Here is a 24671-nt window from a genome sequence, read left to right on the forward strand (position 1 = left end):
TTTCCATAATGTAATGATAAAAATTTAACTTTCATATATTTTAGATTCATTGCACACCAACTGAAATATTTCAGGTCTTTTATTGTTTTAATACTGATGGTTTTGGCATACAGCTCATGAAAACCCAAAATTCCTATCTCAAAAAATTAGCATATCATGAAAACCTAATTACCTAATCATCTGAATCAACTAATTAACTCTAAACACCTGCAAAAGATTCCTGAGGCTTTTAAAAACTCCCAGCCTGGTTCATTACTCAAAACTGCAATCATGAGTAAGACTGCCGACCTGACTGCTGTCCAGAAGGCCATCATTAACACCCTCAAGCAAGAGGGTAAGACACAGAAAGAAATTTCTGAACGAATAGGCTGTTCCCAGAGTGCTGTATCAAGGCACCTCAGTGGGAAGTCTGTGGGAAGGAAAAAGTGTGGCAAAAAACGCTGCACAACGAGAAGAGGTGACCGTACCCTGAGGAAGATTGTGGAGAAGGACCGATTCCAGACCTTGGGGGACCTGCGGAAGCAGTGGACTGAGTCTGGAGTAGAAACATCCAGAGCCACCGTGCACAGGCGTGTGCAGCAAATGGGCTACAGAGAAGCAGCACTGGACTGTTGCTCAGTGGTCCAAAGTACTTTTTTCGGATGAAAGCCAATGTTGCATGTCATTCGGAAATCAAGGTGCCAGAGTCTGGAGAAAGACTGGGGAGAAGGAAATGCCAAAATGCCTGAAGTCCAGTGTCAAGTACCCACAGTCAGTGATGGTCTGGGGTGCCATGTCAGCTGCTGGTGTTGGTCCACTGTGTTTTATCAAGGGCAGGGTCAATGCAGCTAGCTATCAGGAGATTTTGGAGCACATCATGCTTCCATCTGCTGAAAAGCTTTATGGAGATGAAGATTTCATTTTTCAGACCTGGCACCTGCTCACAGTGCCAAAACCACTGGTAAATGGTTTACTGACCATGGTATGTATTACTGTGCTCAATTGGCCTGCCAACTCTCCTGACCTGAACCCCATAGAGAATCTGTGGGATATTGTGAAGAGAAAGTTGAGAGACGCAAGACTCAACACTCTGGATGAGCTTAAGGCCGCTATCGAAGCATCCTGGGCCTCCATAACACCTCAGCAGTGCCACAGGCTGATTGCCTCCATGCCACGCCACATTGAAGCAGTCATTTCTGCAGAAGGATTCCCGACCAAATATTGAGTGCATAACTGAACATAATTATTTGAAGGTTGACTTTTTTTGTATTAAAAACACTTTTCTTTTATTGGTCGGATGAAATATGCTAATTTTTTGAGATAGGAATTTTGGGTTTTCAGGAGCTGTATCCCAAAATCATCAGTATTAAAACAATAAAAGACCTGAAATATTTCAGTTGGTGTGCAATGAATCTAAAATATATGAAAGTTAAATTTTTATCATTACATTATGGAAAATAATGAGCTTTTATCACAATATGCTATTTTTTTGAGAAGGACCTGTACATTAAAATGTGCAAGGATGTGCAAAAGGCTATCACACACAAATCATATGGACTGGATTTTAACACAATTATTTCAACTTGAAATATTTAGTATCTATGCCTGTTCAATAGAACTGCATTGAAATAAATTTCTAGATTGTATTTTTTCTTTCTTTAATGGGGCGGGGGGTGTTCACACGTAGGGACATCTTGCACCTACTTTTATTCTGTATTTTTACTCTAGTGGTTTAATTTCTCTTTAGTATAAAAAAGGACAGAGGTTAAAATCTAGTGATTTAGTATAGGCCTATGTGTTTTTATAATAAAGCATTAAAAATTGGTGTACCATGGGGGAAAAGGATAACCTGTAAAACTCAAACAATAATTTTAAATAATAATAATAAATAAATAGGCCTACATCAAATAAATACTGTTTTAATTTTTTCTTAAGTTATTGGAAAATGTACAGAAAAAGTGACTACGTAATTCATATGCATTCATACAAATATATTTTGTATAATAATTTCTTTCTTCCGTTGAACACAAAGAAATCAGCTGTATTCACTTCCAAATTTACTACATGGAATCATTGTTTCATGTATTGGTACGTGTGAGTAAGAGGTGACACAAGAGCCTTTTTTGGCTAAATTATTCTTTAAATATATAAAGACAGCAGTCCATTACAGCAGAGCACGAAGGTTCCATTTGTAATGCCTTTACTTTTCATGTGTGAATTAAAGCCCAGCCAACCTGCAATAGAGTCAGCTACATGCACTGCACACCGCTGTCTTGAGTGTGAACAGCACTGATTTTAAAACAACCCATGTGGATGTAAGCTTGTGTAAATGCATGCACAAATAAGACATAGTGCCGCCTTTGTCAAACTGCAATGAGTTTAACACATGCACTGTGCATGGAGTCAGAAGGAACAGTATGTTTTCGTTGCATGCCATGCATTTATGCCTATACCCAGAAAAATTATTTTGAACTCTGAGTGCACAGATCCTCAAGCCCCTCAGTGCCATGGAAACAGCATATCTCCGATAGCAACAGTGACCGTGGTGACATTAGTGATATAACCTGATGTTCTGTCATTTCTGCAGTGGGGAGTTTTAATTCTTTTTTTCTCTCTGTGTTTATCGACATCCCTAATTGCAGCTCATTTGGAAGCAAGAACGTGTTGTTGTCTTTAAAGATGCATATTAAAATCTGATATCAAAGCAGGCTATATCTTCTCAATGCCTCAAATGATATTTTGCCTGACAGAGGTGTGAACCTGGAGACCTGTATATTTAGCTGTCTCGCGCATACATTGCAAGACTTTTTTCGTCAAGCCGTAGGCAGCATTTGCACATACTGCTTATGTCACCATTAGTGCTGAAAGGCACTATTAATAATATTTAGTTTGAGCATGTGCATGGATTTGTGCTATACGGTTCATCTGACATAAGATTGTTGTTACGCTGTTGATGTGTCATTGTACTCACTTTCCGACTATCATCCTGTCTTTCTTTGCTTCACACACTTACTCATGCACCCTGCTTTGCAATCAATAACTCATCTTTCAGCGTCGATTTTCCTCTTCCCCACAGGAAAACAAACGTCCTTCTACAGGACAAACAAAGGGGAGAGAGGGGGAAAGAGATGATGACACACCAGCAAGAGAGGACAGGATACGTTGCTTGATCATTGAAAATAACTGATAACCCAGCAGATATACTGAAACTGAAACATACTGTCATTTAAATGGAAGGAAAAATTTGGCCAGCAGATGCTGGGGGAACACTGGAAGGGTAGTTATGTGATGGATGATTAGCCCTCGTCTCCAAGGTTACCCTTTACAACTGTATCAGCGCAAGAGCGGATTGGAAGAGATGAGAAGGGGTTGTTTGGGGGGACGTCATATGGAAGGGATGGAGCTTAAGTCAGCACACAGATCAAAGGCCCATATTGACCTACGGTACAGCTGCATTCATTTCATTGAACTTGGGCTGTGAAACATAGACAGGCTTCACAATTTGAAAATGAGAATTTGATGCAAAATTCACTTGTTTGCATATAAATGTGTTATATATATATTTGCTCAGGCCCCGCCCACGACCGCTGATGGACTGTCCAGTATTAGCATATCTCGCCCTCAAACAAAAATTGTACACTGTTAGCCATTCTCTCCGCACTCAAGCAGCTGTAGCAACAATAATGATTCGTAAGCAATGCAGGTGTCTTGTAGTTGGATGTAAAAGTGAACAGAAGAGTCTTCATTTCCTTTTTTGCCATCAGAGCAGCTGAGGAGGACACAGTGGATAAGCTTAGTTTTTGATTGTAATGTGCCACCTAATAGATCTACATTTGTTTATGTCTGCACAAATCAGTTTACTCTGGACTATTTTCTGAACGAGGGACAATTCAAGGCAGGTTTTGCTAAAAAGTTCAAACTCAAGCATGAATCAGTACTTTTAAAAAACGTGTCTTGATGCCCTGCATTCCCCCCCCCATTCCACTGCCCATGTCTCAATGTTTTGTGTGAACTCTGGCCCATATGACTTGTGCCCTGTAATCTTATGAAGTCGTAAAATCACACAAAGCTATAGTAAGACTTCAAAAGACTTTCACGATAGCACATGAATCATTTCGTTACAGTATGTAGAAATAGAGCAGGGCAAATTGTTCTGTCTGACGTGGTCTGAAGTACAAATAAAATCATATTGGAATGAGTTGAGGGTGACATTTTTTTTTTTTGGCTCAACTGTTCCTTTAACCTTAAAACCACAGAGAACTGCTGGAACATCGATAACTAATAGATCTCAACAGATGTAGTATGTCGTTTTTAGTGTTGAGAGCTGTTCTGATTATTAAGTTCAAGGGGCAATACAAAACACAAAACCTTCAATAAAAAAGCAAAAACACACAATGTGACAAAACTGAATTCACTGGAAAAGGGAAAATTAAAGATGACTGGCAAAGAGAGGCAGTATTCTCACAATACTAAAGATGGAACGATCATTTAAAGTTCAACTAACTTTACTACATGACTTTTGGCTTTGAATGGAATTGTGTTGATATGACCAGACCTTGACAGTTTCAGACACAGATTGATTTGATATTAAACAGTGATGCAGGATTCAGGGATACAATGTAATACAGTGTAGAAGCAGTGTAAACATTCTTCGGTAGAACTTTATTTTACAGTCCTGTTCCTCATGTACATACTATGTACTTATTATAGTAATTACAATAACTATGTAATAACTAGGTACTAACCCTGAACCTACCCCTAAACCTAACCCTACCCCACGTAGTTACCTTGTGTTACCAGAACTTTCTCAGATAAATACACTGCAAGTACACTATAAGTACACGTACTGTAAAATAAAGTGCAACCCATTCTTCTTTATCAGACGCTCAAAAGAGGTGTTAAAACAGAGCCCAGCCGAGGCTGTGGTAACATGTATGTATGTATGTGTGCCTTGAGCTGAGAATGAGGATTGTTAAGCCGCTTAAATAATTTATTCAGTGCAAGTGTGGATCGGCACCCTGGGTGAAGTGTGTGTGCCACAGCACTATTGTGAAGGGCACGCTTACACACTGGGTTGCCTTCAGCTGATATCTGAACTCTATACCACGAACATAGGGAGGAAGCCAGAGCTTTGATTTTAAGATTCATACATCCAGTTTGTTTCAAATTGTAACTTGTATGGTGAAATAAAAAGTATTGATGAATAGATTGACATACACAATAGTACTATTTTTACTGGAAAAGAAAATACTGATTAAAGATTTTTAAGTTGACCATTTTTATCGTTGTAAATATTCCTTCGTAAAGACTCTTGCTCATAAACATGCACACATGTACAAACAATAAATTAAATCAAGAAATCTACAAATTGCTTGCATTTAGTTTTTCAACTACAGAATTGATAAATTGCTTATAGTTTGGGGGGGTTGAGTTTGAGTCGACCTCTTCCATCTGTCCCTTCATAAAGACACACGTGCTCATAAACCCATGCATGCTTTTATTCATGAAATGAGAAAACGGAATGAAATGTCAGCCGAAACCTTTACACAGAAGCGCACACAGAGCTCTGCACGTCCCTTGTTTTTGTATCTAATATGCAAAACACAAATGGAAAATGGACATGAAGGAACACAATCACAATGTCACCCTCGCACAGAATAACATGCACACCCTTAGGTTAGCCAATAATTGTAACCCTGAGTCAGTAGTATTCAGACGCTAAACCCCATCCAGCACAGGAGGCGTGTAGACTGCAGGCAAAACATCAGCGCGGAGAGACACACGTACACACACACACACGCATTCGTACAGCGCAGGCGGAGGTCAGCCATCAAGGGTCAACCTAAACACCCCACAGCTAGCAAGTCACAGCTCTAGTGTCAAAGCAGTGATAACACATTGACATAATGGCTGCTAAACGCACATATATTGATTCGATGGATACACCCATAAACTCACACGAATTACTGAGTCAGATGTTTAATGCCAGCATGACATCAAAGTGAACCCTATTAACAGTTTGTTGTGATATATCAGTGCATGTTGTTCTGTTGGAAATAAAAAAGGTATTATAGTCAGAATGAAATTATTTGTTCGGCCTCTTAATAACTTTTTGGATAATGTCATAAAGTTTTTACTTCTATTCCCTCCCTTCCACTTTTCACAATCCAATCAAATCCCATTCTACAATCAGTACATTTACTGAATTAAAATAGGCTGCGTATGTAGTTTCATGTTGACTTTAAGATGTTCGTCTAAATTCATACAAGCAGACATCCAAAACACACTCGTTCTCAAATCCCCCATTTTGCATTTGTTGTTTTGTTTGATCCTGTTTTTGTCATGAAAAACATCCAAAATAACCACCCACAGTTCAATACTCATTTTGTGAAAAAAGAACATCTTTTATTCCATAAATTTATCAGTATGGCACATGAACAGAGATTGAATGGTCTGAAAAAGATTTGGCAGAGAACCATTACAGCAGAACGAATCTGCCCTCCTCCACACACACACGCACGCAGGCACACGCACACACACACACACACATTTCAGATGTTAATAATACACACATTCCAGAACGATTTATCCAACAGGTTCAAACAGAGTCAGGAGAAACAATCACATTAACAACTACTTTCAATATTTCAGACGGACTCAAATAACCCAAAGTGGCAGATGGGGGGAATGTTTAATTGAACAGAGGGAAGAAAATATCTGAGGCATCAATTTGCTTCTCTGTTGTGTTCCTGTTTTTTTCTTCCTCTCAAGAGAGGACTGGGGTTGCGGCGCGTGTGTTTGTGTGTTAGACGCCAGACAGTTGTGAATTTCTGGTTCTTCAGGAAGAAAAGGGTAAACGCGAAGGCTGATGGGGGAAAGAGTGAGACAGAAAGAAACAAAAAGAGATGAATCTAGGAAAATAAGGTATGACAGCGGAGGAATTAAGGGATCATTGCTGAATGAAATTATGTCATCATTTACTCATTCTAATGTCGTTCCAAACCCCGGATGTAGCAGTTAATAGTTCAGCGGAGGAACATTATCAGTGAATGGCACCTTAAATTTCAGACTGCTTGTCAACTACTGTATCATATGGCTTTAGATGCCTTAGAATACAGTGCAGAGGCATATTATGGACTTTTATGGTGTTTTTGTATCTTTTCTTTTTGTAAGCTTTAAGGTCCGTTCATACCCAGAACTATTACTATAAAGATGATAATGATAAATGATAATGATAAGATAATGATATTAGCATCCACACCAGCGAACAATATCGTCTGTTTATTCTAGGCGCATGCGTGTCTGCCACTTTAAATTCTCGAGCTCGTTATAGCAGGATGGATTCTGATTGGCTGTTAATATGTTTATAGTTCATCAGCTGGAATAAAATTCATTCTGAAAGTGATTCCAACGATATCGTTTCTCTGTGCCTTTATCGTTATAGCTGTAATGTAGACTCTTTTCTTCTATAATATTGAGAACGATCTTTGTCATTATCTTTAAAGTTATCGTCCTTGGTATGAACGGGCCTTTACAGCCCCAGTTTAATTATATTGAAAAGTCTGTCTAGAATATTTTTTTAAAAAGTCACTTTTTGGGTTCCACAAAAGAAAGCCTTTCTTTCTGTATCGGGTTTGGAACAACATGAGGCTGTGAGTAAATTATGAAGTGTTGTATGGCTGTTCTGGTGCAACTTCAACAAGCTGAGTAAATGATTTCGATTTAAATCATCACTTTAAAGGGCTGAATGAAACGCATAAGGTATGGCGAAAAAGAATGTCTCTCTCTTCTCTCATTCAGTTTCTTTCTCTCTTAAGCCGGTGACTCAGAACGAGAAGGTCAGATGTGTTATCCGCATGTCGGAAGATATAGATGTATGGAAGGAGGAAGAGGGTGAGAAAAGGAGAGAGAGGGGGGATGTCAGCTGTGCGCCTCTCATTCCTGCAGGTTACTAACAGTGAGGTCATCTCAGCCCACAGCGATCCTGACATACAAGGATAGCAATGTCCCTGCATTCACACACACACACACACACACACACACACACAAGCTTGCACCGAGACACACATGACTCAATTTGGCAGACGGATGGACGTCCACAGTCTTACGTACACACACACACACATGCTGGCTGTCAGTGAATGTTCACACAGACACCTACAACATACAGTATATGCACCTTCACACACGTCACACAAACGCACACTTGTATGTGCCCACACACTCATTGTTTGGTAGATGTACGAATACTTTTCTTATTTAGTTTACAAAGTCATTGGCGTAGACATGCCTACACACACACACTCGAATAAGACATGATGAAAAGTGACAAGACATGTCCGAACGTCCTATGACAGCCAGCCTCATCTCATTCTATTTTCTCTCCAGATCTTTTTCCTTGTCGTAGATTTATCAGCAGAATCTCCACCTATGTTTTAAAGTTTAGTTGCAGGGAAAACATGATTCGTGGTCTAGAGGAATTTTTTTATTTTTTTTTGACTGCAGTGCTAGAGTTTTATTTTGTCATTTCACTGTAATGAAGAGAGGCCCACAGATGAACCAAAGGGGTCAAGGTTGTGCTGGTTTGGATGGTCTAGTTCATCCCCTGCTGGTAGATTCCCACAACTAGGAGGGACCATGACAATTGTCAAAATATATAATGGTTGTCAAAGATAGAATGTGCATTTAAGACATGATTGTTTAACGCAATGGCTTTTTCTTAATATTCACACCCAGTAAATTTGATGAAATCATAATTTCAATTATATTATATTTAAAAAAATAAGCATATACTTAATAACTTTTTTATTATTATAATAATTTAAGAGGGGATGTAACAGTTTGATGCTTCCGGTGTCATTTGCTTCTGGTTATTTTAGCTAACAAAAACAGTCTTTTATGCTGCTTGACATTACAAGCTAGTATTTGTTAATTAATATAGTATCCAATATCCTAATTATAAATGCTTTGTAGTGTAAATAGTTTTACCATTTAATGCACTTTGTTATTATTTAGTTATTTACTTGACACAGGTAAGTAATCTGAAGTCCTGCACATTTCATGGGAAATAGATTACTTTTGCACTGAGATAGAAGTCGAATCAGTTCCAGTAATTTCGTTGATCAAACAAACATTTAAATGTCTATGTAGTATTCACACTTTTCCCACTCAGTATAAATGGGTATAAATTCTTAGCTGCCTTTATAGTTTAGCAAAGGGAAAGGGATTGTCATATTTGGGAGTCTGTGACATCCAAACATTTAAAACCCTCTGGGCGAGAACCTGAAGGTCACCATCTAATGTGAAGTCTTCAGCTGGTGGGGTTTTGGGAAATCCTCACTGGGGAAGGATAGAGAGGGATTTGTTTCACAGTAATGACTGCGCTACGAACATAGATGAAAAGCTTGAAAGCTGACAGTAGGGGAAGAAGATTAAAGTAAAATCAATAATTCTAGTTCAACTTTATTTCATATTGATAAATGTTTACTGTTATGTTGCTCTCTGCCTTTTAAAGTTATTGCACCAAAATCAGTGTGAGATTTAATGTGCTGAGATAATGGCGTGCTTTTGTTTCGCCTCTTCTGCAAATCTTGTTCTGCGTTCTGCCACGCTACACTGTAACTGGGTCACATTTAGATCATTCGGTTCGCTCCGTCACAGATGGCACTGGTGCTCTGACCCTGAGAACCCAGATCAGTTTCTCCTGCAGCTCTAGCGTGGGTTTGCTTTATGCCATCACAGCATGAGCAGGTTCTTCATAAGGAGATCAGGTCACAGCTCAGTGCTCTCTCACCAGCCCCTCCACAGGCTGGCTGGGGACTGTCCACTGGCCTCTAGAGCACACACCATCCCTTTCCAACTTCATTCTAAAACATCTAATACATCACACAGGGAATCGAGCAAATAAGTTGCCCAAAACCTAGAACAGTAACTGTGTTGGAGGCTGCGGAGCAAAAGGCACACTCTGCAAAAAATAAAATAAAAAGACTTTCTAAACCAGAGAAGAACCCCTCATGCTGTCTCTAAACTAAAAAGCATTGCGGGAGGACACAGGATTGAAGAAAAATTAAAACAGTATCCCAAGGGATTTGTCCCATGAAATAAACGATGTGAACTGAAATTTAGGGATGTAATTCATTCCCATTAGCAAACAGACACAACTGCAACCTTATCTTCATAGCCTTTGCAAAACCTAATAATAGCCATTTGTTTTAAAGGAGTCAATACCCAGTAGTACCCTTTCTGCTGTTTCCAGGAAACACGTGCACAAAACAGGATGCTATTCAGCCACATATCCACCATCACAAAAGCTAGTGACATCTCTCGAAGTTCGAAACAGTGTAAAAGGAGCTGAAGCAGGCAAGTCCAAATGCATTCGTTTAAATCATCACTTAAGACTTGTCATGGGGCATCTCAGGGACATGATGTGGAAGGATATTACTGCAGACATGCAGAAGCACCAGTCTACATGCATACATGTCTGGCCCATGTGCATTTACCAGTCAATCAAGTACCATCCAATCATAAATGGCAGTGACATTTGAGAAGCTTGTGCCATGGAGGATTACATTAGATGACGAGTCACAAACTATCCAAAAATACAAAGACGACACTGATGTGGTTTCCAAGTCGAAGGTGTCACATGTAATTATTCATGCCTCTGTCCGTAGGCGCATGTGTGCGTTCGAGGGGAGAGGCGGGTAGAAGTGCTCTTTACTGACTGGGGTGAGGGTCTAGGATACAATCTTACATTAGTGTGTGTGTGTGTGTGTGTGTGTGTGTGTGTGTTCAGGGGCAATCAGTGTTTGACAAGCTGTTGCAGGCTCTTGTACAGATCAGTGCAATGACGCAAAGAGAAGTTGTGAACAACTGATCTCATTCTCTTCATAAAACCCCTCAAACAAACACACACATAAATGTCCTGATGGATATCAGGAAGCCCACACAACAACTGCAATGGAAAACGAGGCACATGTTCAAACAAACCATACACGCGCTCCCTAACACGATAAATCATTATGGGTGACTTTTGCCGCACACACTCAAGCTGTTTTAATGCTCAATTCCAAATCTGTCACACACACTCAATCTCAGGGGCTAAATAAGTCTTCAGGGTTGAACAACACACTGGTCCTCTCGCTCTCTTTCACTCTCGGCATCAGAGCAGAGGACAAGAGTTTTATGTGCAAATATGCTGCCAATTACAATAATAACAGAATTCAATAAAAGTCTGTTATAAAAGACAATTCAATTTAAAATGCCAGAGATATAGTTGTTTTTAGAGAATATATCTAATCTAAGAGTGTTATTTTTTTCTAGATAGTTTATACACACACAAAGATTCTTTTCATGTTTTCTTATGCTCACTAAAGCTGCATTTAGTTGAGCAATTTATTACAATTTTAAACATGTTCTATTGTAAATAGTTTTTAATTGTAATTTATTCTAGTGGTAAAGCTGAATTTTCAGCATCATTACTCCAGTCTTCAATGTAACATGGTTCTTCAGAAATCAGTCTATATGCCAGTTTGCTACTTGATTATTATTATTTTTTATTAAAGAACAGAATTCATTTGAAATAGAAATGCTAAGTCTTTACTGTAATTTTTGATCAATTTAATGCATCCTTATGGAAAAATGGCCCAAACTTTTGAATGTGTAGCGTATATATTTAGTGTCAGAGTGTCGTGACGGTCTGTGCAACTCTGTAAAAACTGTGTTTGATACATCCACACCCTGCCATGAAAGATTTGTCTCTTCTTTCTAGCCCTGACAATTACAATGAACCAGTTTTATATGTGAAGAATGACACCATCCCTCGCAGCTGCTTTAGAAACGGACCCTCACCAGCAGTAGGGCTGAAGTATATGGTTTGGATGCAATTGATATTCTAGCAACACATTCTCAAATGAGTAGAAGCCAGTTGTTTTTGGTTTTGTGATTCAGACTGAGGACCCAATGCTATAGACCTTCTGCTGATAAATCCTGGATCAAAGTGCAAACAATCAAATACAAATCTTTGAAGTAAATGCTGGAATAAGATATTTACCCCCACACCCAAAAGCAAGAGCTGCCCTAGATTTGTCTGTCAAAGTCGGAGCATGTCTGCAAATTTAACACACACAAAAAAACAGGGACCATTGCCGCATGTCTAAATTATGTATCATGACAACTACTAGGGAAGTACCTCCCACTACTTCAGCTGGCTGGAAATTGAGCTGGCTGTCCCCTGACCTCTCCATCGGGGTATTAGAGAAAACGAAAAAAAAGAAAAAAAAAACCCCGGAAAATCCCAACAGAAGTTGTCAAGCTCACCACATGCACACTCAATGACAACAGTCTCTTATAGTAAAACACACAGCCAAAACTCGCTCTTTCCCACACATACACACACACACACACACACACGTGTGAGGGCAACAAAAAATTATATCAATGAAAAACATTGGTCAAAAAACATGAATGTCTACAAATAAGCTTACAAAAGCTGAAATGGCCATTTCCATTGTTTTCATACACTCACACAGACACATGTTTAAGCCAAAACCCGTGACACCACACTCTCTGGTGCTCTTTGCATAAGTCCTAACCAGCTGGTGGGCAGGGTATTTCTCTGCAAAGCGAGCTTATGAGAGAGCTGAGATTGGTGGGCTCGATGTGTATGAGTGTGTTGGGCCCTGTGACTCAGATACCGCAGTGCTACGAGGGAGAGAGAGGGCTCCTGTCTTCCTACCTTTGTCACAGCTTTTGCATTCTTTGTAAGACTTTAGGAAGCGAGAGATATCTGAGGTTGCAGGCTAGGTGAAGATCGTGAGATATGCGATATGTTATAACAGTCTCTGCCCTGTCCCACTACCAATCTGCTTGGCAATACTTTCTTGTAAAGTTGCTTTGGAAAGAAAGCATATGCCCTGAGCACAAATGTAATACGATTACGGTCTGGTACACACATATGCACACACACACAAACAGATGTGTATGTTAATCACTCGAGAAGCAAATGAACATATGCAAATCTCCGGCATGAGAGGGAGAATATGATAATTTCGAGTATAGAGGATGATGTGCCTATGGAAGATCAATGGCATTAGATACGGACATCTCTATGACTGCTACTCAAGGTTCATGAATGTCAACAGAAAGGAGGTTTATTGATATGCAGTGTGCTGCGGATATGCTAATTTCTGATTTAAGAACACGGATGGAAATGGTTATGTCCTCGTAAATGGCATCCTATACATGCTCCATCCTCGCATTTGCATCTGAGACCCGAACGCTGTGATGGGGACTGTCACAGAAGCAACAGTTGCCAGGGAAACCTCACCATAGGAACCTGTTGGGACGCTGTGCCAGAGAATGGGTGCGCCAATATGTCAGATGACAATTGACACGGCGGTGTGCTCGCGTGGGGATATTTGCATGTGTTGTAGGCTAACAAGGTTTGACAAATACAGGCACTGGGACCCACAAAGATGGCACCCTGGCTCTGACAGTGTTTGGCACATTAGTGCGAAGGCATGTTGCCGTGGCAACAGGGTGTTGACACGGCACAGTCACACTTCTCGGCACTGATAATGGGTGACATTCTGAGAACGAGTGTGTATCAGAAACCCGGTCTCTCTCTTTCCTCCCTGTCTCTCTCTCTCTCATATCTCTTTCTCTGCAGAGAAGAACGCTACCACCAGCCAAATCACATTCTGTCTGCATCTCGGGAGAACTGTCTCCAAGCCGTAAGCTCTAAGGGTTACATACAGTGATACCTCAAATACATGAGAAAAAGAAAAGACAAAAACATAGAACAAATCAATGCCACCAAGTTTCACAATTTCAGTTGCCAGTTTGTGTGCCATTTATGTATATATATAGATATTTTTTTCTTTTTTTTTTGTAAATTTTGAAGTGACTTCTGCTAACAGAACATTTTTCATAATTATAACGAGTGTAATATTAGCTAATTATAATAACAATAACAATATTACAATTAAGATAACACTTGATTTTGAAAAAACAAAACAAAAAGAAACCAGATAAAAACAAATAATGAAAGACACTTATTATCATAATAGTTTTTGTTTTAAAAGAGCTCTATAAGTTTCTATAGTTGTCATTTATTTGTCCATTTTCATTTAAAAAAAGCTTTCCAAACTCCAATCTCGCTCACTCAGTGGGTTTTCTCTTACCTTTCAAAAGATGTCCTCTGTTCGCTTTCAGCTCAAATAGTAGTTCCGTCCACATGTCTGCACACAGTGTACGCAATAATCCATTTTACCCCTGCAGTAATCACCAGAGTTTGTGTTCCGTTCTAAATCTCGTTGATTCACGTTGGCAAAAAAGCAGGGTCCTGGTAAAGTTTTTGTCTTGTACAAAAGAGAGGGGACAGGCCATTGAGGGAGCCATTTTAAGGCCCATCCATTTCCTTGTTTGGAGGAGTTGTTGTAGTGGCTTCGTAATACATCAAGCAAATTGTTGTCACTGTCAGTACGTCCACTGCTATTCCAGCTTCACTGAGGAGATTATCAGCTGTAGCGACAATCACTTTTTACACAATGACAAACAAACAACACCTCCAAGTAAAAAATCCGCTATGCTTTTGACACTTGATGTTTTTCAATAATGATGATAGTAGTAGTAATGTAATGTCAACAGGAGCCACTTTTTACTCAACTTTCAAATCAGATTTTACTAAAACATCTCACTAAAATATATTTTCTCAATATAGCAGCATGTAGATCAGCGTTTACAGCATTTTTCTTTCCATTGCATTGCATACTATCATCATTACTGTCTTTTAGAATTCTGTTGGGAGTGGTGTTAACTGATATTGACCCAATTTGGGTCTCAAACGCCTGCAGAATCAAACAGTAGTGTATTTATAACGTCAATTAAAATTACCTCTCTTCAATGACCCCTGTTAGTTATAGAGCAGGAAAGGGAAACCTTTTAAGACTTAAAAAACAAAGCCAAAGTATCTGAAATCAAAAACACTTTTCCAGAATATCCATCTCTGTCCCTCCGTCTCCTCAGGATGCCCTTAAGTCCTGTGAGGGTTTACTAGTTTCAGATATTTGTTTTTATGCAGAGAAAGGAATTATAAGTGACAAAGCGCTACAACAGCAGCTGCTAATTCTTCAAAAGCCGTGGCTTTCTGTCAGAAAAATGCAAAGATTCTTCATAATTTATTTCTCTGAATGAAAATATATTTATATATCATGTATACTTTCATAGTTTATATATTCTCTTAAAATGTGTATATCTTTCATTGTCTTTTTGATGTTCTTGTTCGTTTTCATCTCTTCCCCTCAACTGTGAGAGCCTTCGAGAAAGGGGAGAAACCGAGTCCATCATCTTGAAACATAAGCCCTCTACACAGTGCTGGTATACTAATCCATCTTTCCTTCGTAGACTGCAAACCTCTCCAAAATTTGAATGATCCATTTTGTTATCTGTGTTTTACGGTTCACTAAACCATTTACACATGTGAGTTTTCGTTCTCAGCTACTGTCTATAAATACTTAGGGTTGTTCATGTATTTCTATATACACTTCCTACCTAATGGTGTGTATGGTTTTGATTTTTATAGCATCTCTGCTTTATTAATGGAGAACTGTATACGCGCAGATCTTTTCATCTTCCGAAATGTGTCTGTACACATGCGTAGTGAGGCTGATGTGCAAAGATTTTGCTTTGGCACAGATTGGTACAAGTTTGGCACATAATTATCAATCTTGCATTACACAAAAACATATTGATTTATATCATATTGGCAAATGTGGTTTTGTTTGCTGATGTCTGATGATCCCCTTCATAAGTGCGGATCAGAGTAATATAAAGATGGTGATTTTAAACAGCAGAGTGGTTGCCTGACTTCCATCTAGAAAACCCACACTCTTTGACAGTGTATGTACTTGGTAGTGATTTCACAGCTGTATCTTGTATTCTTGTGTAGGTAATATTTCATACAATGCTGGGTCTGCCTTTCTCATAACTCCTGAGAACATGCCCATAGGGGTTGAACAGCCAATACCCTTCATCTGTTTCTGTCTCCCTGATACTGTTTCTCCATCTTTTATCTGTACATTTACCTTTCTCCCTCTTTCCCTTACTCTCCTTCTCAAATTCAGATCTGGGTTTCTTGGACATTCTCCTTAGAGCCACTCTTGAAAAGCAACGGCTCAATCTGTGGGTTGTGCCCTTTACCCATCAGGCCTTTCAGTGACCCGTGGATGCCAAGGGTCGGCAGAGGCATTGGAGAAGGCATGGAGCATGATGTATTACTTGCTGAGACTGGCACCTGCGTGTAAGAGATGGGGGTAGTCTGGGCCTGGGAGCAGGGCGAAGGGTTGTTGTTATTGTTTAGGCCTCCGCCAAGGCCCAGACCCATCATGTTATTGTTGAAGTGATGGGGCTGGTAGTAATGGTTGAGATGCTCCGCTCGTGCAAGGTTTGGGAGGTTGACGATTTCAGAGTGTTGCAGACGCAAGCTCTGTCCGCTTCCGCCTGACCCTCCTTGCGGTACTGTGGATCCTCCTGAGATGCCACTGCCACGGATGCCCGTTCCCGGTCCAATCTCATCTTCGACATTAATGATCTCAATGGCTCGCGCTGGCCCATGGTGTTTGTGTAACTGATGCTGCTTTCTCAGTTTGTAGAACACCACCAGCATGACGGCAGCCATGAAGGTTATGGCCACGAAGCAACCGATTATGATCTTGGTGGTCTTCATCACATCATCTAGTCCAGAGGGATAGCTGGGCTCAGAAATAGGGACAGTGAAAGTGGGTTTGGTTGCTCGGGGGGAGGATGTTGAGCTAAGGATTGAGAGAGAAGAGGCAGTAGTAGGGACAACTTCTTGCCAGGGGTGCCCAGAAGGTTTAGGCCCAGGAATGTGGATGGTCTCTGTGAAGGTATGCAATACCGAATCTTCTTCTCCCGTAGACTCCACCGTTTCTACAGTGACCGTGGTGAAGTAGGTGTAGTTGACACTGACGTCTGCTGCGGTCACATTCAGGACAGCAGTTGCCGTTGTGTTCCCAGCTGAGTTGGTCACAATGCAGGTGTATTGGCCAGTGTCACGCAGAGTTACATTGGTGAAATTCAGTGTTCCATCATGCAGAACGGAAATACTGACCCTATAGGAGCCATGGGTCATTAGGGTGCCATTTGGTGTGATCCAGTTCACAGAGGTCATGGAGGTAGTGGTGCGACACTTGAGCTCAGCAGCCATGCCCTCGGTCACATTGAGGTCAGTGGGTGGCTCCACAATGACGGGGGCATAGCAGGTGAAATGACTCTGGTCTAGCTCTCCTATGTACTTTCCCTTAAGGTAGGGTGGTGCGTGGCACCGTGCACAACAAGTTGTGTTGCTTGGCACGGTTTCTTTCAGCCACCAGCTTAACCAAAGCACATCGCAGTTGCACACCCATGGGTTGTGATTGAGGTGCACTCGTTCCAGCTTCTGCAATGGTGTGAAAAGGTCATGGGGCAGAGAGTGCAGAGAATTGTGGGATAGGTTAAGCTCCTCTAGGTTCTTGAGATCATCGAAAGCATTACGCTCAATGACCGACATCTGAGAGTGCATGAGCCATAGTTTGCGCAAGGATTCCAGGCCTTGGAAGGATCCGGGTCTGATGATTTCAAGACGGTTTCCAGACAACTCTAGTTCCTCCAGTCGCACCAGGGGAGTCAAGTTAGGGATGTCCTTTAGGCCACACATACCTAAGTTCAGGTAGCGCAGGTTGATGAGTCCGACAAAGGCTGCATCAGATATATAATCCAGTTTCTTAAGTTCGCCTAGGTCAAGACGCCGCAACGAGGGGACGCGGTGAAAGGCATAGCCTGGTAAAGTCTCAATGGGATTATTTCGCAACCAAAGTTCCCGCAGTTTGCTGAGGTACTCAAAAGCTTGCGATGGCACCAGCGTGAGGCGGTTGTCAAACAGTTCCAGAGTGTTGAGGTTTGGGAGGCCATTGAATGCACCCACTTCTATCTGACGAATCTGGTTCTTGGAGAGCTGGAGGATCTCCAGGTGCCGCAAATGTTTGAACGTGTCTGATTTTATCACCTAAGTGAGAAAATTGCAGGTACAAGTTTAGGATTAAAGTTGTGTGTGATCTAATGTTTCTGTGAAGGATGTATATTATAGAAAATATAAAGTCATAGACAAAGAAAGTACATTCATTACTGTTTGTTGTGCTTTACAGAAATGCTGTTCTGCAAGTTGTTATCAGCCACTCTTAATGTCTGAAGAAAAACACATTAAAGGAATAGTTCACCCAAAAATAAAAATTGTGTCCCTTTTTACTCAACCTCATGTTGTTCCAAAACTGTATCCTGTTATTTTTAATCAGTAAAACACAAAAGGGGAATTTTTGAAGATTTTTTTTCAGGTCATAGTGATAATGTTTTTTCCATCTCAAAAACAACAACATAAAATCACTTTTAAAATTAATCCATATGACAGCTCTGTGCAAGGAACAGAAAAAAAGTTGCTGTTCAGAGTAAATCTTACCATCCGCAGTAGCTCTCAAATATAATTCAACACATTTGAACTGGCATTTGAACCATGTTCAATTCTGACACAAACAAATGGTGTTTAGTGTCTAAGTTAAATCTGGCACGGGGCACGGGGCACTGGACCAATTTAGACAGGATATAAATGAAGAAAGAATTAAAAAACTTTACGTCTGTTCCCACACACCATTATCATGCGACTTTTATTGTGTGTCTGTTTTTGTATCCTAACATAAATTGTTACCTGAAAGGAAAAGTACTGTATAAGGATTTCTCAAAAAGCTCTAATTTTCCACGGAACAGTATACAGGTTTTAAGCGACATGAAGATGAGCAAATAATGAAAAAATGTCTGTAAATCTCAGTAATGGTGGAAACCGTCATGATATTAATGTGCTAAAACCTGATGAAAAAAAATAATGAAAAGACTAGAGAATAATCACGAACCCTAAATGCTGTGGGTTCTAAAACAATTTGTCTCTGTGCATCGGATGTAGCCAGAACTGCTTTTCTTGGGCAGCGAGAAGCTTCCTCCTGGCCTACTGCCACAATCCCCTCTGTATATAGAGCAGGGGAGGGGAGGAGGGTGTTAAACACACTGGGTTGGGGTTTTGAAGAGGAGGGTGGAATCTGTCAGAGCTGCACTCTTGGTAAAAAGCTAAGGGAGAGATAGAAGCCAAAGAATCTAGGATGCCTTCAGGTATTAAAACATTTTTAGATTTTTAATCATTTCAAGTGGGGCTTGAGGACACAACAAACCAAATCAGAATTGTTATGCTTAAACGGTGGCTTGATGAAAAGCATTATTATTATTATTAATTTTTAATAGGCTTGTTTTTAGTTAACACTTGCACTGTCGGGGTGAGCAGTGTATTTGCTCGCATCTTTTCATTTTAAGAATAAATCGAAACATTCACACTCAAAGTAGGTCATATTAACACCTGACTTCACACTTAAACCTCAACATTTGAGCAAGGCTGAGCCGGTGAGCGTGATTTCACCAAGTACAACATGTTCCTGGATCAACATCCTTGTTGATCCTGGAACATCATTCCAATCAACCAATCAGAATTGAGATATAACTTTTCAGGAAATATCTGTTTTGGCTTACAATCAGGGTTAGGTTCTTTACACCCTTGTTATTCAGCTATCATTTCCCACTGTTTTTAGGAATGAATTATGGGTAGGGTTAGGTTTAGGGGTAGGGAGTGGGTTAAGTCTATATTTTTGGACAATAATGTTGACCCAGGATCATCAAAAGATGTTAATACAGGAATATGTCTTGGCAAAATCAAGGCGACAGGCTGAGCCATTTGTGCTAACACAACTCAGTCTTCAAGCAGCATTACCAAAACTGACACTCAATACATCTAAGAAACAAACCAACATAAACATCCTCTCCCAAAGCCTGATTGGAAAAAGAACGGTGCAGTCAGAATTTACCTGTATTGAGTTCTCCTGTAAGTTGAGGTATCGTGTGTTGTTTGATATACTGTCGGGCACCTCTTCTAAGTTTCGTCTTGTACAGATCACTCGACTAGCTTGATTAGAACAACTGCATGGAGTGGGACAGGTGGAGGCGGCTCCGACTGCCTCTTGACCTGGGAGGATGAGCCACAACAGCTGCTGGACCAATAAGAGGAGGAGGGGGGAGGGACTAGGAAGGCTGGTCAGCGTGGTGATGCGCATGGCAACTGGGTCATGACCCTTCCTGTGCTCCAAAGAGGATGGTAGGCTGATTCCAATGTCTCTCGCACACTGTCTCTTTTAACAGCTGTAGATTCCTTCTGCAATGGATGTCACTTCTGCATTTTCCAGTGGAAATATTTAGTCTGCTTGGTTGGTGGTGTGTTTTGTCCTTGTTTATTTTTTTCATACAGGTACAGTTACATAAGTTGTGTCGTCTTTACATTAACAGGTCCACTTATTTGACAGGCCTCTTTGTGATGAATGCATGTTTTACTGCAAAAGAGAAACAGAGAAGAAAGTCATGTTCTCTTACTCCTATAGAGTCAAATATTTCCAGTTCATATAAAAGCTAAAATGCCACACAATAAGGAATTTAATGGATCAATTTAAAAAGGACAAAAATAGTTTTTAGGAATGCAAATACTATTGATGTTACATATACAGTCTTGTTTGGAGAACTCAATCACTGCACACTGATAATGCACCCAGATTCGTGTCTCTCTCTGTGCATGTTAATGATCCTCTTTTTAGATATTCATGTGTTTTATGACCAGCAGACATCAAAAACAGCATCCTAGACTTTAAATTGACTGCTGTATGCAAGGTCCAAAATCAGCTTTCAGCCACCCACTGGCCAGTGGCAGGTGAATGAAGAAAAATTACAAGCTTAATACTTCATACCAGCCATGTAAGCGTATTATTCTACATTTTTAATAAAAATGCTTTGTTCATTTGACAATTTATTTATTTATTTTTTGATGGGTATCACTAGCAGCATCATATGGGAAATGAGACAATATCCTCCCATTAAAACTGCATCTGTCATAAAGACAGTGAGACTCATTGAAATGTTGTTCCTCATTTACATTTGGGAAGCATAATGTCTTGCCACATGGAGTTCGCCGGAAATAACCTTTATCCAAGCTATTGTTTTCTAATCGTTTTCTTAAGTAGATTATAGTAGTTTTTTTTAGTAGCAGTAGTTGATTTTTAATCAGATGTCACAACACAATCTTCCGTTGTGACTTTAAATGATTCAGTTTGAATCATTTTGCCACGTACATTACTGATGGTCACACTAGTCTTCTTTAAATTTAAACCATGTATTATGTTGCTAGAGATCATCAAACATTATCATAAATGCCACAATCACATTTTACTCGTATTTGGCGAGTGTTCATCCTGGATCCTGGCTTTACGGAATACGCAAAACAGATCTAGCTACACTTACTCCTTCACCAGATTTGTGTGCTTAGCTCCCTTGTGCTTTTCTACAATCATACCGCACGTGTGAACTATGGTGCTAATCTTTCTGTCCATACTCGCACATAGACTTGAGGCCCATGGGGTCTTAGAGCAGCATTAACTGGTGCAATGTGCTTCGGCTGATGGATGGCTAATTCAACCTGAACCCCATGCAAGGGGGCTTAGCTCTCTCAGGTTATTTAGACTCCAGTAACCTTATATAAGGCTATCCAATGAGACACGGGCCGTTACTAATGATGATGTCCCTAATTATCGTACTCTGACATGCATGGTCATTTAACACAGCATTTTACACTTCGGCACAGTGAAAAATGAGAGAGGAAGAGAGACAGGAGATGGAGAGAGAGAGAGAGAGAGAGCAGGGCAGAAGGCAGAAGGATGCAGAGATTATTAAACTGATAGATGACTGTACAGCTGCAGGGATAGAAAAGAATCATCAACACTAATAGATGAATACTGAGACAGAGAGAGAGAGAGAGATCCAAGTGAAATGTGAACGAGAGACAGACAGTAAGGAACAGATATAGAGAAAGGGTAATGTTAAGAGGATGAGATAGAGGGTGAGGAAAGAGAGGAGAGGGAGAAACATTAATATTAATCATTTCTCCCAGAGAGAGATGCATGAGGAAGGCTTAATAGAAAGGGATGAATATGAAACAGACAGAGAGATAAGAGGAGAAGAACGACAACATACTGTAGGTGTATTAAAAACAACAAATGCACAAGAAAGATGGGAGAGATGCAGGGAAGAAAACACAAGGGAATGAATATAAAACAGGTAGTGATAGAAAGAAAAGAGATAACTGAACTCTGTGCGTGTGTGATACAATACAATTATTGAACAGTCAATAACAATACAACACACACATAGAAGCACTGGGTCTCGTTCACTAATAATCGCATACAAGTATACTTATGCGCACTGGAAAGTGTATCAGACAAAATTATTACGAGTTATTACGTGTTATTTTTGTTAATTGTTGAAGGTCACATCAAACTTTAAAGACTAGAAATGACTTCAGACCCTGCAAAATGATATCTTCCACCAATGATATCACACTCTTTGCCTTTTCTTTTGAATAATAAAAGTAACAAAGAAAAGAATAATTTGAATTGTTGAAATATAGGCCTATCATCTACTCCACATTGTACTGAGTCAAGCAGTCTGTTGGTCAAATGTCTTTCACCATATAATGAAGCATTTTAGTCAAGAGTTCACCAACTTTAAAGACAAAACTTCTTTCACTTCTAACATTTGCGTATGGATGGAAGTGAAAGGAACATTAAGTCTGCACCTGTCTTCACCTGTCAAAAGCCATTTTCACTCTTTGCAAATGTATTCTTATGCACTCTAAAGATGCAAGATCTTTACCCCTGAGAAGGATTTTCAAGAAATGCCAAGTTTGTCATTCTTAATGACATAAAACAATAAAAACCTTTTGCAGAGGCTTAGACTACACATGACCAATTGCACTTTTAAAACTAAATCCAGATCGAGCTATAAAAGCACATTATATTGTTAAATGAAGGCTCACTTAGTTGTTCAATTTATTAAGAAATATTTTATATAAAAACATTTTGTCTTCACATATTTCCTGTTTCAACAGACACTGGAATTCTGTGGAATTTATGTATGTGATGTTTTAATATTTATCCTAAATTTAGACAAAATATAAGTGCGTACTGAATTAATGAATCATTAATTACTGCCTGAAAATATTTGCATACTCTCTTTAATAAGCTAAAATACAAGGTGATGAACCCTGGCCCAAAAACACCCAGACATACACTCCAGTCAGAGGAACAAATGTGCCATCCCCTGCTGCTGCTTGACTGTGACCATAACCAGTGTTTTACTGTAAGCATTAGCATGCCGTTATGGGCAAAAGCCATTTGTAGAGCTGTCATGTAACAGGAAGCCATGCCCCAGGCCTTCTTCTATAAACACTGCAACTCAAGCATCACTAATACAGTCACCTGCTGCCTTTCTTCTTCCATACTGCATCTGCTGGTGACCAGGCGGGTAACCACAGTCCCCACTATTGGGCTATAGCCCAAATGTGTTTTCAACAGCCCCGGTCCTTATGTTCGGTCTTTTCCACAACTTAAATAAAAGAAAACAATATAGTTTTTTGGAGATTTTAATGATCAAATGAAAATGGAAACTGACAGCGAAAATGAAGCTGTCAAGTTTCAGAAAGGATGTGCACTGTAAAAAATGGCCAGCAGTTGTTCTCAACCAGGCCGCCGGGGTCCACAACGGGGGCCACAGAATGACTTAGAAGTATTTATAATTAAATGTGTTTAATAAATGAATAATAATCAATTACATGTTTGTTTTTTTACCTCAATAACTATAGAAGAACATACAGTTTCATAATACAGATCAGGACCACTGGACTCACAAAATAAATTTTGGTTAATTAATTAGTCATGTTCATTTAATATAAATGTCTGAAAGCAAACAGCCCTGTCATAATTAGAGCAGAATTACTAGAAATATCTTTGTGTATCCACCTTTTCCTTCAACGCAGAAGTAAGCCTATGGGTGAGACTTCCGGTTCATTAGGAGCTATAGGTAAAAAACAAGGAGAATAACAACGTGCCGTCAACAGTAAAACTGTTTGCACTACAAACCAGTGGGTTCTTAATTAAGATAACAGTTCAAAATAATATGATATGACACATCAATTGTCACTGACTTGTGGATTGCTGGTGAAACCTAATAAATTAGTTTTTGGTTAATAATTTATAAAAGCATCATTAAAAGTGGTCCATTTAACTTGTGCACTATATAAAGAAATTTAAGAACAAATCTTTATTTTGAATCTGTTCATTCATTTCATAAAACCGGTCAAAATGATTAATATACTTATCAGGTTCTTGACTTCAGCCAGTTGACTGCAGTTGCTGTGGTTCTCAGTCTAACTCACTGGAGGAGAAGATTCAGTAATGTAGGCCTTTTTATCTCACAGAGCTGATTTCAAAAAGCTTAAAATAAATAAAAACAGCATCAGATTCATTAATGAAGCCCACTTTCTAAATATGTGTGGAGCAGGAATCCTGCTGTAAATATTCTAGTGAAAAAGAGGCTATATATAATAAAACTAAGTATACTACAAATACGTGTACATATTTGTGTGCTTAATACAAAATACCCAGCATCTGTACTTTTGATATACTAAACTGGTATACTTAAAGTCTGCACTTTAATTGTGCAGAAGTAGT

At 39.6% G+C, this 24671-nt stretch overlaps 1 protein-coding gene across 1 annotated transcript in view; it reads right to left on the reverse strand.

Annotated features, from left to right (window-relative positions):
* Nucleotides 1-12079: 12079 nt before the first annotated feature.
* Nucleotides 12080-24671, reverse strand: part of LOC127949158 (leucine-rich repeat-containing protein 4B-like) — a 33462-nt gene continuing 20870 nt past the window's right edge. Inside the window, exons 2-3 of the mRNA XM_052546133.1 lie at nucleotides 19932-20450; nucleotides 12080-18040 (exon numbers count right to left, since the gene is read on the reverse strand). Of these exons, the coding sequence (XP_052402093.1) occupies nucleotides 16097-18040; nucleotides 19932-20177 (2190 nt within the window). The 5' untranslated portion in view covers nucleotides 20178-20450 and the 3' untranslated portion in view covers nucleotides 12080-16096. The remainder of the gene's footprint in view (nucleotides 18041-19931; nucleotides 20451-24671) is intronic.

This window comes from Carassius gibelio, chromosome A3, assembly GCF_023724105.1.
Source record: "Carassius gibelio isolate Cgi1373 ecotype wild population from Czech Republic chromosome A3, carGib1.2-hapl.c, whole genome shotgun sequence".
Taxonomy (NCBI): Eukaryota; Metazoa; Chordata; class Actinopteri; order Cypriniformes; family Cyprinidae; genus Carassius; species Carassius gibelio.